General features: G+C 42.1%; 1 protein-coding gene across 1 annotated transcript; it reads right to left on the bottom strand.

Moving 5' to 3' along the window:
• Positions 1 to 3,336: 3,336 nt before the first annotated feature.
• On the bottom strand, positions 3,337 to 17,032 carry MLF1 (myeloid leukemia factor 1; the record flags this gene model as incomplete). The annotated part of the gene is made up of 9 exons (XM_080350071.1): positions 16,439 to 17,032; positions 15,406 to 15,504; positions 11,668 to 11,830; positions 8,761 to 8,805; positions 6,874 to 6,963; positions 5,870 to 5,998; positions 4,620 to 4,779; positions 3,927 to 4,059; positions 3,337 to 3,433 (listed from the first exon to the last, which is right to left on the bottom strand). Exons 1-9 carry the CDS (start codon positions 16,576 to 16,578, stop codon positions 3,337 to 3,339), a joined length of 1,056 nt encoding a protein of 351 aa, XP_080206197.1. The 5' UTR covers positions 16,579 to 17,032.
• Positions 17,033 to 17,882: the final 850 nt, after the last annotated feature.

Raw genomic sequence — 17,882 nt, 5'->3', positions numbered from 1 at the left:
GCTCCCGGCTCCTCACGGCTCCCGCCTCCTCCCGCCCCTTCCGGGACACCGCGCATGCGGAGCGGGGCCGGGGCGGCGCGTCCCGGGTTATCCTGGGCGGGAAATCGCGCTGGTGGCGGGGGGACCCTCAAGAAATGCCGGGTCACGGCAGAGAGCAGGGGAGGGAAGGTTCTAGTCCCTCGTTCTCACCGGGGGCCACGTCAGCCTTTGAGGGCCGAAATGTAATTTTAGGATTGTAACTACTACATTGATACAAAATCCATTTATACCAAATGCGAGAACTTCTTTCAGCGTGGTGGCTATAGGAGGGATGTTGTGCAGAGTAACCATCAAATTGTTTGTTAATCTGCCACACTGACTTTACTGCACCTTTCCTGTTATTGTAACACATCTGGAGTATTGTGTCCAGCTGTGGCCCCTCAGCTCCAGCAGGACAGGGAACTGCTGGAGAGAGTCCAGCGCAGCCACCAAGATGCTGCAGGGAGTGGAGCATCTCCCGTGTGAGGAAAGGCTGAGGGAGCTGGGGCTCTGGAGCTGGACAAGAGGACACTGAGGGGGGACTCATTCCTGGGGATCAATATGGAAAGGGTGAGTGTCAGGAGGATGGAGCCAGGCTCTGCTGGTGACAACCAGGGACAGGACAAGGGGCAATAGGTGCAAACTGGACCACAAGAGGTTCCACTTAAATTTGAGAAGAAACTTCTCAGTGAGGGTGGCAGAGCCTGGCCCAGGCTGCCCAGGGGGTTGTGGAGTCTCCTTCTGTGCAGACATTCCAACCCGCCTGGACACCTTCCTGTGTAACCTCATCTGGGTGTTCCTGCTCCATGGGGGGATTGCACTGGATGAGCTTTCCAGGGCCCTTCAACCCCTGACATTGTGTGATAACACACATTTCCAGTCAGTGTTTCAATGGCACCAGCTTTTAACCCTTTACCTATGCCCCACAGCACATGAAGTTTCTTTTCCTTTCCTTCCTCACACAGTCCTCCTCTTTCCAACTCTTGTGTCTAATTAGCCAACTTCAGCTGATGGTGAAAGATCATTGATTAAAATACTAATTGGACTCAGTCCCAAGCAATCCTTAGGGCAGGGGTATCAAACTGTAACTGCTCCTACACTTACACAGCCCTAAATTACATTCTGCCCTTTGAAGGCAACCACGAGACTGGTGTGGCCCCTGCTGAAAATAAGTTGGACACCCCTGCCCTTTCCTTCTACCAAATTTTTGGTGATAAATGCATGTTTTCTTTCTAGAAACTATGGGGCTGCTGCTATTGGTGTCACATACAAGAATGTTTGAAAGCAGCACAACCTAAATGTGATGTCGAGTAAGCCAAACAACCATAAATAATAAATAACTTTAATAAAGAATTACAGTTGATGTTTCTACGTAGAACAATCTTTAGTGTTATATTTTAGAAGGTTGATTTACATAACAAAGTCATCTGAACTGAGTATTAGCCTCTTTCCACTATAATTTTATAAAACATAGTATGGCTGGGTTTATTGATTATGCATATATGTATTGTGTTTATCTCAGTAAAACACAGATCAAAATATAAGCTGTCAGATGAATACTATTTTCTGTTAAATATCAGCATCTCTCAAATCAAAGATTTCTGAACTTACAACATGAAACACTTTTCTGCTGTTTATTACTGGAAATTCAAGTGACATACCTGGAAAACACCTCCACAGCCTTATATATTAAATATTGCAAAATCAACAGTGTGTTCAGGCTGTGGACGGTCAGGCCCTTGAGTTGTCCATCGCACTTTCTCAGAGCAGGAGCAGCATCCCGTGGATTCAGGGTTCCACAGGCGTCCTCGAGGAAGGTGACCGTGATGTGGCATCGCTCCAGCCCGTCCTTCGGTCACCTCAATGGCTCCCGGAACAGCTCCACAGCACCCACTTACTGCCACTGGTACTGGCTCCAATAATAATAAGAGGCCATTACATTGCACACACAAAGAAACAATGGTCTTTCCCTTGTTAAGAGTTCAACAAAAGTACTTCTGATTATTTTTGCATGTTAATAAACATAGAATTAAATAATCTGGGGAATCTGCAGAAATATACGATTTAAAGGCTGTTTTAGCCAATTATTACCTTATCAAGCCTATTCTATTTTATATTATAAATAGTGCCTTTTTTAAGGCTACACTATAATGTTTTAGCATTGAAATAGATGCTGTAGCGCTAATGCTGCAATGTTAGAGTCTACAGAAATTAAATTACACTACGACGCAGGGATCAATTTGTGTAACAAAACAGCAAATAAATGTAAAACTTCTAACCCAAAGACCCTTCCTGTTCTCAGCCCCACCATTGGCTTTTCTCTAGAAAATCAGAACCTTTAACCAAACAACATCTAGGGAAGTCAAGTGTTGGATTTAGGATCATTCTACAGCCACTAAAACAGGACACACAAAAAATACAAACACGGCATCCCAGCTGAGGTGTAATCATTCATTATCCAGTTCACCTACTACCTGCTCAACCAATTTCTCCCACATTTTTCTGATTAAGAACTAATAGTTAGAGCTGGGTTTGAGGACACAGTGGTATTATTACAGAATGATCAACAGCTACTACAGAGGATCTTTATGAATTAAAAATAACAGGTCACCTCCAAAGGAAATACACGAAGGATCAGAAATACAAAACTGACCGTCCAGGCACAGAAATTAAGAGATGCAAGCACAGCTTATGAACATGAGAATGCCAATTAACTGAAGTTTAATGTTTTTGTCATTTTAGCATTTCCTCTGACTTTTCTTCATGTTAAATCAACGTGAATCTGGGGATTCTACAACAATTTACAGTAAGATTTTAGAGGGAAATACAGATAGTGGGTATAGTGTATTCAAATTACTATTAATTGCTGTTGTCACCTAGAAAATTAATAATTATTTCAGCCACACAAAATGAGATAATTTACTTTCTGTGCAAGTCATAGAGTGTGGGGAAAAAGTAGCTGCATTATCAGGCTTAATAAAAAGTCAGATTGGTGCAGTTGTAGCAGAAAATTCAGGGCAAATCAGGGCATTTTAAAAAAAAAAATAGAATTAGTGATAATCCATTAAAGTGCTTTTAAGTAGAAAGTTGTTGGGTTTTTAAGTTTACTGAAACTAGACTGGTTAACCAAGGATCTGGAGTTTTAAAGAACATTTAAAGAACAGTCAGTTGTCAAAGGATGGGAGTAGCAAGGCACGCTAACACTCCAACAAAAAACAGAGATTGGTCAGATATACGTGTATACATATATGAACATAAGCAACGCAGCACCATTATCTTCTCTGAAGAAACTCCATTCAAATGGAGAACGGAAACCGTTTATTTTTTGCTGCTTTTGATGGGGACGTGTGTTCCTCTCACACTGAGATTCTCCGGAGAAGCTCTGTGCTCCCTGGAAGCCGCAAGCGGTTTCTCTCTGAAACAAAAACCAACAATCACAACAGCCGTATGATGTGGGGGGGAGAGAATATACATTTTGTTAGTTCCTTATGTGGAGGTATGGTTGCGGTAATGCTAACACAGATTTGCCTCTCCCTCCAAAGCTATTTCTATTGTTACCACCATAGAGGATTAAACCTTAACGCAAAGAACCCGGTTTAATGAGCGTGGGGACGCCTACAACACTTGGACATCGTTGAGCTAGGATCAGTGGGTTATTTCTCTAGAAAACACACTCACCGTTGTCATTAAGAAATTTTCAAAGTCAAAAATCACTAAATTTGTTCAATATTTAGTTAACAAAATCCTGCCTTACCCTGTTTATTGTGGCACTGTAAGAAAAGGAGGAATAAAATGCCATTTCTCCTCAGATTGCCGGTAAACACTGTTTGTTCATAACCAGATTGCTTTATAATTGAATTCTCCTCCTCCTGCGAGTATTTCCATATTCTGGTAGGAAACTGCTTTACCTTTTTGCCCCATCCTCCTTGGGTATGTGATGAATACTTCTGTACTTTGGAGCTTCCAAATTGCACCTAGTTCTGGATGGTCTGAACTTCATAATCTCTTTCTGCCACTCTTCATCAAAGGTCTGGGCCTCGGCTGAAACACAGTTACAGTTTATTCTTTAATAAATTCAAATAAGATAGGAAAAAACCCACACGTAATGGAAATTAGAGGGTTTTTTGGAACTTGTGGTCCCTGATACTCCACATTGCCTGCAAACTATTTCCAGGGGATCTGGAAAAGACAACTCAGTTTGCTGAGAGCAGGAGGATAAAACTAAAAGACCTCAAAGTCACCGTGTTGTAAAAGTATATGCACATTTTAACCACGCATCTCTTAAATATGTATTTTATATTAGCCACAAACATGCAGCAAATGGGAAAAGTCTCTTAAAAGTTTGCTTGAAACTATAATTAAAATTACTTTCAAATACAAGCAGCTGCTGTCCAAGCAAACAGTACCCACTGCATGACAACACATTTTCAAGTCTAGCTGGTTACTTTAAGTTGTCCAAATTTATATCGACAAGGGAAATTTTATTTGAAGACTTCCCACTTTGTGGAAAACAGGCCCTTTCAAAATGTCTCAAGCCGGAACTTCAAAAATTGGTGTGTGTAACAATGTAAAGCCCATGAGAGTTGCACAGAAAGACATACTTTCATCCAAGTTGATGAACTCTTGGTTCAGTTCTTCATCACCGGTCTTGCTGTTCTTCGATTTTTTAATGACGTGGGCCCGATCGTGAATGTGATGGCCAATAGCCATTTTTTCCAGTCCGCTTTCAGAATCTTTAAGTGCTTTTCTTGTCTCCTTAACCTGTGCAAAAAAAAAAGAAAATAATTATCCTTCCAACTAAAAAAAGTTGTTAAAATAATTAAAAAAAAAATAAAACTTTCTTCCCCAAGGTTTTTATATATTTCTTCTGAAAAAGTTTGTTTTTTCAGGCTTTTCCAAGAGTCTCATTTACTGCGTTGGCTGAAAATACACCCAAGCAGCACAGATCGAGTCTATTTTCTTTTTGCCAACAGACAGGAAGATTAAACGAGGACACCTGGAGCTTCTTAAGTAACATACATGTTGTACATTAACTGTTGCGTAAAAAAAAGCCTCATCTAAATATACTACATGCAGACAAGTCTTCAACCTTCTCCTTCACAAGAAGGAGTGACAGCCAATGCCAATATTCTCAGCACCAAGGGATAACTAATTACAAGGTTGTCATGTTGACCGGCTTGAAACCCCGGCAACCACTTATCACATTGTTCACAGGGATATTATTAGAACCTTTTTGATAACCGAGTGTCTGCTCGAGCTCGAACGTATCCCACAGCCAATCGCGTTCGGTGGCCTTTACTTCATGAACCTTGCTGCAGGGTTCAAATTCAAATTCAAATTTCTTAGCAGAATTAGATGCAACAGCTGCAAGGAAGCCGATGAAAGGGCATCTTCAGCTGGTAAGTTACGTAAGGATTTCAAAGTGCCTGAGTCAAGGGCACGATTTGAAGCCATGTTTTGCATAAATAGACCGTCTCTTGCTACCTTGTACATTTAAAATTCTGCCTAAAATATAAAACAAGGATTCGTTATAGCAAAGAGAAAGATGTAGGAGACCGCCTTGAAGAATCAGCTGTTCTGGCACTCCATTTTTCCGGTTGATAGGCATACAATTTATTTAGATGTATACTTAGAAGCGTACCAATTACAAGGAAGAAAACAGCACTTTAGCTTAAGAAGCCTTTAATATAGAGCAATATTTAAACAGACATATATTTTTCTAAATTAGAAGAGTAACTGACTCCAGTCAAAAGAACCCGAAGGGAACTGTGGTTTGGCAGAGATGAACTCTACTCTCTAGAGAGTCTGATAATTACACATCACCTTCTTGCTGCATCTCAGGACTACTTACGCCTCCCGGCGCGGTGCGTGTCTGAGCTGAAGCCTGGAAAACTTTTGGTGGTTCATCCCCCACTTTGGAGTATGTCATCACGGAGGAGGAGCTGAACGTGTGGGCGTCTGGATGGATGGACAGGTCATCCTACAAGCAATGTAAACTTTTATTAATAAAAGTTTAAACTTGTGGATAATAGGTACTTCTTACAGTACGAACAAGAATGAATACCCCTCTGAAAAATGACCCCTCAGTCCTGGCACCACAAAACGTGGCCTGTTGGGAAGACAGCTTGGCCTTTGGTGTCTCCCCAGCCCAGGAAACACAACAACAAAGCATTGACAGCAATAAGCAACTCTGCTCCAACGCTTGCCCTGGCATAGTTTAGTGATGAAGATACAACCTAGAGCATCAGTCTTGCCACATCCAGCATATAACAAGGTGTGTGCAGAGTTTGGGTGAAATAGGACTTGAGCAACAATGGTTACAAGCCATTTTACAAGCTCAGTAAAACACAGTAAATACACCCAGCAACACCTAATAGATACCGGTGTTATCTTCAAAGGCTGCGAAGAAAGACACAGCGCTGAAAATATAATCAGAGACAAGTCTATGTGCAGGGTGGCTTTTAGGTGTTTGAGGTTTTGTGGGGTAAGTGGCCAGTAACAATTTAAACTGCTCCTTCACTTGAGCTGTCAGCTCTGGCAAGAGCCAGAGACCAGATAACTTCGAGCAGTTCTAACCCCTAGAGAATCGAGCACACATTTAACGTGCTGTTATTAGCAAATAATCAGTGACTGCATAGAGAACTATCACCGCAATATCAGCTGGGGAAGAAAACAAACCCAAAACAAAGCCAAGCAAACCAAAACCCAACAAAACAAAACAGAAAAACAAACCCACCCCAATTTCCTGCTCAAGACGAGGAACCTTTTTCTTAGCAAGACATTCTGAGTAATAGTTTTAAACACCTGTTATTCTCCAATACAATTAATTAAAAGAAAACCAAACCAACAACTTACAAATTTCCTTTGCATCTCCAGCATGCTGTTCCTCATGTTGGACATCATCCTGTCCATTGCAAAAAAAGGTTCTCCAAAATCTGCATCCTGCTAAAAGAAAAGGCACTGAAATTAAAGCAAAGTCGTCTCATTCTTCAAGTTCTGAAGTAGTTTTGTTTTCTTCTTCATGCAGTTTTTAATGCAAATCAGACCGTCACGAAGGTTTTCACAGACTACAATCCACAGACACAGGCAAGCCAAAATGCATCTTTTCGAATGAAAAAAGATTGAAATCCAGTATGAGGAGCTTGATTGTTAAACTGGAGATACTGGAAAGACAGAAGCAAAGGACTTGATGCTCAAATGCCAAAGTAAGTTTACATTGTGGCCAATTTACTATAATTATTTTCACATACCTTCTAACTTAACGAGCTTCTGCTTTAAGAAGTACTATATATGACCCTCTATGTGTAATAATCTATTGAAGATCAAATTATCTCTATTATCTAAATGCCTTAATGCATATGGAATAACAAGAAAAATGCAGCCCAGCAGACACAGCTGTTCCTTGGCAGTAATAATGCACATTACTCAGAAAAAGGCAGCGTGAAAAATAAAAAGAGAACTTTAACGTGGTATTTTAATGGCAGCTTAATTACCTGATGCTATAGATGCACTCAACATTCATTTTTTAATTGTTCCATGAAAGCAGAAGATCCAGTGTTGCACAAAGATAATAAGACAGGTTTAGATGCACAGAATTTAATTAGTAGGCTCTGTAGCTGATGGCATGTACTGACCACATTGATGAAATCTCCCTTTGGAAGGAAAAAAAACCCAAAAATAGAGACAGAAAGTAAGGACAGAGTGGGCTCTGCCCAGTGACCATCTGGGAAGCCAGCAATACCGTCCCAAACGAGCATCCATCCGAGCAGGTGGGGATAAAGACGATTCTCACCCTCCCTTTCCTCTCCTACTGTGAACTTTTCCTTGGGACCTTCTATTTGTTTCTTGAGTAGCAAGAAATCTGAATCTTCAAGAGCTATCGAAACCTCTGGGCAATAATTATAGACAAATTAGGGCCAGAAAACTGCCTTCTACACTTAAAAATGACATGACGTGGTAATCAGCTGTACTATGGAATTACATGCCATAGATCAGGGGCTAGGGGAGTAAAAGCCACAGCCTGCATGGTTAATTGCAGACAAACTCTGATTAGCTAATGCACTTTTTGCACACAGCAAGTTGCCAGTTTGTGCCTCTGGAAGATATAATTAAACAAGTAATACCTTCAGATCTGAAAATTCAAAGACCCATGCTTATTTTTATCTGCTCTGCAAGAACCACCCTCCAAGCTGCTGGTTTTCAGTCTGAGGACTCTAAAGCATCCCGAAGGAAGGAAAATGCTCCATGAGGGTCATGGCAATAAACTTGGTTTTGCTCAGGTACTTTTTACAGATCATGACCAGATATTCCAGACCCCCAAAATCCAGCTGGACACCATTCCAAGCCCCATTCCATGGGCGATGCTCTCAGCTGTGACCAGCGCTACGACCTTGTCAGCATCGCACCCACAAGCACCCCAAGGCGCTGGTGTCCGTCTGCGGGCAGCACTTGGCATCTGGAGTCTCTATCCGGGGATTATTCAACTTATATCCATCACAGATCACACACCAACAGATACATCACCAAGCAGAACAGCCAGCTGCTAAGCAGTAACTTTTCCAATCGTGCTATCAGTATATTTAGTCTACCCCAGCATTTCCTTTTAATAAGGAAAAATTGATCTTCAATTATATTGTTCCATGTATCTAAACACCAACAAAAGCAGCTTGCAAGCACATTGTCCATGCTTTAGTTATGCAGACAGTGTCCACACACAAGGGTTCTTGCTCCTGGGATACCAACCACTCTCCCAAAGCCTCCAAAGGGCATGAGGGAGCAGCTCGTTGCCTGCAAGAAAAAGGAGCAGCGACTTTTAGTCATTATACCTGTTATCAGACACAGCAGAAGTAACTTCCATAGCACTTCCATATGCAGCAAGTGATGTTAAACACTTCCGATCAAATAAGAACACTCACAAGGACCCTGATAATTCATAGTGTGCTAGGACAATGTAATACAGAGTAGTCTCATAATATATAAAATATATTAATGATATTGGAAAGCAACAGCTGTCACCACATTTAATAAGTTCTATTTATATGTATGTACTAGAAGCACTTCAAGCTACAAGCTGAGAAACGTTTGTGTAGCATAGTAACCTTTGTACTAAAATGAGTTAAAACTGGCACATGCTCCAGAGATCACCCACTTCTCCCAAAACACTTCAAATCACAAATCAATAGGCACTTTAATGAATATTTATGCAACTAAATTTCAGAGGGCTGGCAAACAATTTTAGAGCTTGAAAAATGAAGTGATGCAGCTGACCTGTCCACAAGCACCCTTTATGTATTACAAGAGATTAGTGTAAATATAAAAGATATTTCTGTAGAATATCCATACATCCCTCACGATAAACAAAATTAAGTCTAACTTGTCAGCACTTTCAAAGGTCACTGCAAAGAAATTCCGGGTAAATCTATCATCATACACAGAGCCACCCCAAGACAAATCCCCCAGGAGCAAATTATATTCTTCTGCAGTTGTATAAATAGATGTAGCTATAAACACCAGCAAATGCAGTTCCTGTTTGACCAGCTGATACTGAATATCCCTATATGACAGGGCAACGAGATGCTGGAAAACAAATTGATGTTTCCAGGAAACTAAGACTGGAGAGTTATATAAAAACCTGCCTAAAGAAAGACTGGCCACAAGTACCAATCACTTCACAGTCATTTTAAGTAAAAAAAGGAAGAAATTAGCCAATTCTTGAATACCTTCATGAACCCTTTCAGATTGCACTCCTGGCTAATATGTACTGACAGAAAATAGTGTTATATTTTTTCAATATATATCAAATGCAAAGGGATATCCTCAGAAATAAAGTTCCTAATCATTAAAAAAATATAAACACTGTTTCTTAACACACACTGAAGACTGTTAAATAGTCACCCAATATATAGGGCAATCAGATACCCAAACAAAACTTAATGACAGCATCTTTTAAGATGTTTTACCCCATTCCTCCCGCTCATACCCTTTCCTTCTTCCCTCCCTCCAAAAACCTAAAAACTGACACCGTGAACCTGCTTCAGAAAGGAAAAGCAGTTTCAATCTGAATGCCACATTGATGCATGTTGAGTTCGTGCAACAAATTCTGTTCCTCGCACAGGATTTCTAGGCATTCCACGGTTTACTTAGACAATTATGATCTCAGTAATCAGTATGGGCAATTTATTTTACATGGTAGTAAAGATTTCCATCTTTCCCTACGTAAAGAACTAATGATTTAAGGTGTCTGAAGCAGTTTGAGACTACAAGAAGGCTCAAGTAATGGGTGCGAGTCTTCTGTGACATCTGACAGCTCTCAGGTGAAACACAAGGAACATCAAAAGATACTGGCAAGATTTTAGCAGGTGGGGAATTCTTTTGTGCTTATCAAAATAACACAGCGCGCTTGCACCTTTAACTTCTTTCTGTAACCACAGATAAAGGTTTTCTGTGCCTATCGTTTATCCCTCACTGCCAAGAACAAGGGATGCGAACCCCTAAGCTACTAGGGTAAGGCTTAATAGATTACTTTTCTAAAGGAAAAAAGCCTGACCTGGGTTTAGGCAGCTACTGAAGCAAGGCCTAAGAATCTACTGCAGCAGATCATGCCCTAATTAGATCCAGCAGCATCTATATTTGAAACTAACTGGCAACATATGAGCACAGAGGAAAGAATCTGACAGTTACCCTTTTGACTTGTAGGTGCTAGTCTGTGTTTCAGCCATGTTTATTAAGCTCTGACTATCTAGGTTTGAACAACCCCCATCAAATCTGGCCGAGTTCCACACGCCCCTGTCATCTGTCTTGTCTTCCAACTGGTTTTTAAAAATCAGGTGTGATTCATTAAAGTCAGAGATCACTCAGCTGCAAAATATTTAGCCTGGCAGAGGGAAACAACCAACTTCAAACGTATATCCTTTCTAAATACAGCAATTAGATAAGGTTTAGCTACAGAAGCATAAGATATAATTGTCCCACATGCCCAGGGAGTCGTATAGATACTTCATGTATAACATAGGTCACTGCCAACTTCTCAGTTTCAGGTTGTAATTCACAGAAATACCAGGTTTCGTACCAATTTTCCTGATGTTTAATCACTGTTATATCAAGAAGAAACATTAAGAATCAGACCCAATACAGAATGTGAAGCTTTTATTCACAGTTGCAAAGTTGAAAGAGGGTTTGAAATGTCTGTGTAGATACTATTTAGGTGGCTGAAACACAGGTTTGTGTTAAGTCAAACTAAATAATAAACTAAATAAACTAAACACAAGATACTAAAGTGCAGAGTGAAGGCACAAACATCCCAAGGTACCTTTTCAAGTAAGCGAAAAAGGAAGCGTTCAGAGAAGGCTCTGTCATTTGGCTTAGTTTATTTCATTAAATATTGTATATTCAATGTTCAATAACATACAGACTTGTCAGTAGCCCTAACACAAGTTTGTCAGTGTTAAGTAATAGGCCATTAAGGAACCAAGAGAGAGATTATGCACATTTTACTCAGCAACGGAACAATTAGGCCAAGGCTGCAATAGCTGAGCCAGGCCTTGGTTTCCACTGGACCAAATTTAACAGATATGGAAATGAGAGGCCAACTATATTACCAGTAAATGTAAATTCCACGTAGCAATCCTTGGAGATTAAGAAAATACTTACTCTGCGATTTCCTCTTCGAGCAACCTGAGAGTCCTGGCGCGCTCTTCGATCTCCTGTTCTCTCCCCACCATCTGTTATGCTGAGAAATGGATCTCGGCCAAAAGGATCAGAAAAGCTTCTCATCATCTGCCGCATGTACTCATGGTGTGCAGCAAAAGGATCACTGAAAAAGAGACATTGCGCATAGAAGGTCATTGGGGTTTATTCCAAGCTATGTAAAATGGCTCCGAAATTTTTGAAACTCAGTTTTTTAATCATTCCATATGGTTCTTTATTATTAAAATTCTTTATGTTAATAGGACTCAACTGGGCCGTCTCCTGTTCCTCCCAAACTCTCATTTCTTTCTTTTCTCTTCCACCTCTCAGGTTGGTTGGGTGGTTCTTTTGTCTTCTTGCTCTCCTGTACTCTTGGGTGTCCGTGTTGCTTCTTCTCCTCCCTCATATTCTCCAAAACTATTCCATCCTTCGCAGCCATCTTCCCAGCCTATGTTTGCTATCTTCCCAGAACTAGAAAACCTACATGACCTACATTTTATTCACCATTACATCTACCTCCAACCCCTGATATTAAAATATTCCCCCCCCCCCCCCCCTCCTTTTTTCACTTTCATCTTCCAAAGCTTAGCACAGAACCACTCACTGAACTCATCATGTCCTACTGGATTTCCAACCCTCACCCCTCAAATAGGCTGCTCCCATTCTACTTGCCATCCTCCTTGATGCACATGCTCAAAAATGTATACTAGCCTCTACATTCAAGCCAGCTCCATCTCCTTTAGTCACCCACTATTGCATCTTTGCCTTCCCTTTCCACCCCCTCCACAAATCAAGTTCTTGCATCCCTTTGCTTAGGAAGAAAGACTTACTGGCTTTTTGCTTCCCTGTTAGTCTTCCCCCTCTTCTCTCTAAATACTCAACCTCCAGAACCCCACCAGTAACCCCAAAGCTTGCCTTGCAGCTAGAACATGAAGTTGCTCTCCATTTATGCTCAACTCTTGGCATCCTCTAATTGGGACAGGAACTTCATATTTTTAACCAAGACCAAAAGAGGAGCAAAACATGATTTTGCCAGAAGCACAATATACGATCAGTACTGTTGCCTGTGGTCTACGGCTACAAATTATTACTTCATACAAAAAACATGCTTCATTTCCTCCCTTCACCTCCAGTCTCATTTTTCCCTTTGCTATTCCACTGAAAGGCACTTCATTAGGCTTGATCATTGCCCAGGTATGTTTACATAGGTGCAATAACACCTCATGCTTCCTTCCAAGCAATGTCCCAACATTCCCCAGACACCTCCTGCCCTCGTTGTCCCCAGGACACCACAACCCTTCCCATCACATCTCATGTCTCCATGCAGAAAAGCTCCAGGCTGTTCCTGACTTTCGCAATACCCGATCCTCTCTTGAAACTCTTCCCAAACAGCTTTTCTCTCTCCACCCCTTAGCGCCAGTCCCATGAAAACCAGTTTTCACACCACGTGGCCACTTGATCTCTTCGATTTGTACTCCTTTCTTGTGCCAAAGTTACATTTATTAATTTTTCTTTTAAGTGAAAAAGAAATAAGGTTACAAACCTAATGCTGGATTATTTCCCAAACAAGATTTTTTAACATAACAATATCCCTTTAAGCTACACACATACTTCACTCTCTCCAGTGCAAACAGACTGTTATAGTTCAGAATTAGTTAGACCATTGTCGTTAAGCAGACCCTAATCTACCCCACTCACATGACTGCTGGCTTTCATTTCAGTCCTAACGTGATAAGTGGCTCCCACACAGCAAGTGTCCCCTTGCTTTTCACAGGATGAAGAACAGATGGAAAAAGTCACTGCAGAAGCCAAGCTGAAGAAAGCAAACACTACCACAGCGTATTCTTCCATCAAATCTATTTTGACACCAAACTTCTGATAGGTTTGGTTATAAAAACACAAATAAATATGAAGTGTGTTCCACCAGTAATTTATGGATAACAAAGCTTCTCCCCAGCCCCTTCCAGTTCAAAGTAAGTAGGACACTCATAAGTTACCTATAACACATCATAAACAAAACAAGATTTCATAGGTTTAATGCAGATCAGAAAAAGTGGTTGAATTTAGTGTGCATAACATGCTGTAATAGATCTCACCTGACATAAAATAATGCTTCATCCCTTGTGAAATTGGGTTTTTTTGCCTTACTTCAGTTTCTTTGGCAACTCCTCTTGGCCATTCACCCTCCACTACACCCATTTAATACACTCATACCTGTGTCTAAAACTGTGGGTTGTTTTTGTTTTAAAAAATGAAAAGTCTATGAAACAATTTAAAAAGACTAGCTTCTTATAACATTATGAGAGACAGGGAAGTAAGATATATACTGTGGATTGCCAGATTTAGGAACAGAAGTGAGGCTTCCCCATTCCCTAGGGACATTTCAGAGAGCCATTCAGAAAATGATCTAGTGTTGTCAAGCCTCAAAAGAAATACCACAATTTTGGTATGCTCTAAAACAGGGGAAAAACAATGGAAAGTGATCACAGAACCTGCCCAGAACACAAGGGGTCCAGGGAACTAAACCTACTGCCTTGATGGCTCTGATGATTGAAACTCAAATCATAGCTACAAAAGGAGTAGGTCACTCTTACAAAATATATGTATATGTATATAAAACAAGTAAAAGTCTCTCCAGTAAAGATGCAAGACCTTAAGTCCTTTGCTCAAATCACAGATTTTATGGGATGGCAACAGGTAGAGAGAGCACTCTAGTTTAACTAAGTACCATTGATCACACCTGACTTAAAATCTCACCTTTTTTAAGGGGGGGAAGATCCTTTCGATGACACAGCCATGACTGCTCCACATTATCACACCATAAAAGTGATGGGGATAACGAAATGAGGTTCCATAAGGGGTTTACACACAGAATTTATGCCCTTTGCATATTAAGCACCAGAACTTCATTTTTCAAAATCAAGTTCTGAATGGAGTTTCAGCTGAAACCCTTCCCAGAGTGGTATAGTAAAGGTATAATGTTACTCCTTACTTCAGTGTATGTTTCTGGTCAGTTGAAAAAAAAATCAGTGGCCTAGAACAATATATTCAGTTCATTATTTTTGAAAACAGTACTTCATAACAAATGCACCTTTTTTTATTTTAAATTAGGAAGTTATGTAAGCCTGAGGTTGCGAAATCACACTGGAGATAACACCTGGAACAAGGAAAAAAATAAATCTGTGGATTGGTGCATTAATACCAGAAGCCAAGTGCGCTTGGCAGCACAGACACAGCTTGTGCACCTGTCCAGGCTGTGTGGGGTGAACCTCGGCTGCTCACACACCCAGGCACTATTCCCAGTTCAGCAGCCAAAATCTCTCCTTGTGAGGCAACAGAAGCTTATTATTACACTATTTTGGAAGCTAATCTTATCTGAAGTAATAAGCTGATTTCCTTAACTATATGCAAACCAGATTTACAAGGCCAGTGCCAAGAAAATTAATCTCAATATCAGTCTCATCTCTTTCACACACACTCCTTTCCTCTCTCTTCTGCAATCTCTTTTTCCCTATGATTTTAAACTTCATCAGTGCCTACAATAAACATCAATAAAAGGAAAGCAACTGGTATCTCAAAAGCACGCTACAAATTACTATAAACAAGATTTCCATTATTATTTTAATTTTATGCAGAAGATTTGATTAGCGAAGTTTTCTGCACAGTATATCCTGCGTATTCCTAAAAACCGAGCGTACTAACCCATCCTGCACAGCTTTAGAAACTCTCCCACCACCAGGAACAAGCTTTTGCAGCAGATTCTCCTTTAAGAGGTAGGAACTCAGCCTCAGCTGGAATATCCTGTAACCAAGAGATACAGTCAACAAACCCACATCACAAGGCCCCATGCGTTACCCTTCCTCACCCACACTGCCCCTTATCTTTGCTTGTAATTAAGCTCCACACAGTAAGTACCGCACCTTTAGAAAAACTAAGAGTTCTCCAATCCCACTTCAGCTTCTGACAAAGCTCATAAACTGGGGCCAGAGTTGATACTTCAGCAGTTTTGGGGGAGCATTTGCACAACATGCTATTTAGATGTAGGTTCAAGTGGCAAAAGATTCCCACGGGAAATAAACTTGAACACATGGACGTACTCTACCCTGAGCACCATCACTGTGCTCGGGGTATAGAAACCAAAAACCCACATTTGCTGAGCTAAAGGATCAACATCCACTCGGGAAAGGAGAACAAGGAGACAGAGTTCGCCTTTGCTGATCTCACACAAGGTTTTAATGCACGAACACCTGGTGGTGTCTTTAGGGGATGTATCAACAACAGGGGCTCAGAAACAATCTACAGAAAAAAATAAAAAAAAGCAAAAAGCCCACACCAAACAGAAAAGCTAAAACATCCAGCACCTGCCCACTTTTTAAAGAAACTGAAGGAAAAACAAAATCAAGAAACACAAACCAACAGAGATGTAGATTTCGCATTCGATGTCACAATGAAATTAGCATTACGTTCTTCACGGTGCTACGAGAGTAAAAACCGCAGGCGTTACTGAGGAGGGGAGTAAGAGACAAGACCCTGGTATTTAACATCACCGGTAACAATGTAAACCCCGACATGTGGGGTAACCGGAGGAGTGGGGCTGTGACCCCACCGACCGTTACCCCTCACAGACCCGCGTCCCCCGCGCCCACAGGCGCCTCGACGCGCTCCCTCAGGCGGCGTCTCCCCCGACCCCTCACCCCGAGCCAGCAGAGGCCGCCAGCCCGGCCCGTGCCCTCACCGGAAGAACGGATCCTCCTCGAAGCAGCGGCCCAGACCCCCGAACATGGCTGCAGCTCCCGCCGATCTGAGCCCCGCCGGCCCCGCCAGCCCCTCACGGCGGCGCCCGCCGCCCCACGTGACACCTCCCGGCTCCGCCATTGGCCGCGGCGAGCAGGGCGGGGCTGCCCGCGCGCCGCCGTTGCCGTGGCAACCGGCAGCGCAGCGCGTTCCCGCTCCAGAAGGTTCGCGGCCCGGCGGGGAGCGGCGATCGGCCCGCGGGGGGAGCCCCACACTGTCCCCGGGCTCCCGCTGCCCCGGCCCGTCTTTGCCGGTCGGCCCGTCCCGGCGAGCAGGCGCGGCCTCCAGCCCGGCTCCCGTCAGGCGGGTCGGCGCTGTCAGCGCGGCGCAGGCCGCTATCCCGACCTTGCCATTTAAAAAAAAAAATAAAATTAAAATATTTTTTCCAGTAGATGGCAGTAAAATAAAGCAACCGTGTTGTGCGAGGCTGGAAACGAGGCGTTTGGCTGAGCGGGAGCAGCGGCACCTCAGTGGAAAACACCAGGGCCTGAGGTAAAACCCGCCAGAAACGGCTGTTCAGAGAAATACAGCAGCGGGGAAATCTGAATATAAGGAAACTGGACCCAGTCGCTGCTCTGGCTGCGGGTGCCGTCAGGATCACCTTTCACACCAGCCAAGTACGAGGTGTATCCGATTTCTGAGGCTTTACAGAAGGTAAAAGCGCTTGGTTCTGTACTGCTGAACCACAGCGGCTCTGTGAGGTGAGGATCACTGGTTAAAGGGAAAAAGAGCTTTTTGTCTTCTTGGCACAAACCCCTCAGCAAACCCTGTCATCAGAGGGAGGTTTCAGTTACAGAATGGAACAAATACACGGGGAGCGTTATCTGGGTTTCCTGAAGAGCCGAGTGGTTGTGAACATGTAGGGGTGTGTGTAAGAACTGTGGTTATATATAAACTCACTTCTGTGGTTATATATAAACGGGTTTCAAAGAACTAGGGTTATAGGAATCTCACCTTCATTCTTCATAAAATGGGGGAACTATGGAGAAGAACGTTGGTGTGTTCGGGAAATTTCTCATGGCAGTTTCTTGGGGCTGTGAGCCAGGGGGTTGTTTTCTCTTTTGTGTTTTCTCTTTTTGTGTTTTCTCACATTTCTTTCAATATCCCACTTTTTAGGGGGATTAGAGAGCATCACAGTATTTATATAGTATTTATATATTTATATAGCAGTCGTGAAAGCAGTTCCTTCGTTCCAATAAGCTCCATCATGCTGCAGAAGCAGCTCTGCTGATATTTGGCCCAAAGTAGACAACTGACATAAAAGATGAATGAACGGAGCCGGCAATATTTTTGAAAAATATCTGTAATCGGGTGAGCATTGATTTTGCTGTCTCCTGATGTAGACTTCTCTTTAGATCCCGGCGAGTGCTGATATTGCAGCCTCA

Source organism: Nesoenas mayeri (assembly GCF_963082525.1).
Source record: "Nesoenas mayeri genome assembly, chromosome: 9".
Classification (NCBI taxonomy): Eukaryota; Metazoa; Chordata; class Aves; order Columbiformes; family Columbidae; genus Nesoenas; species Nesoenas mayeri.
This window is presented reverse-complemented; position numbering and strand designations above follow the sequence as displayed.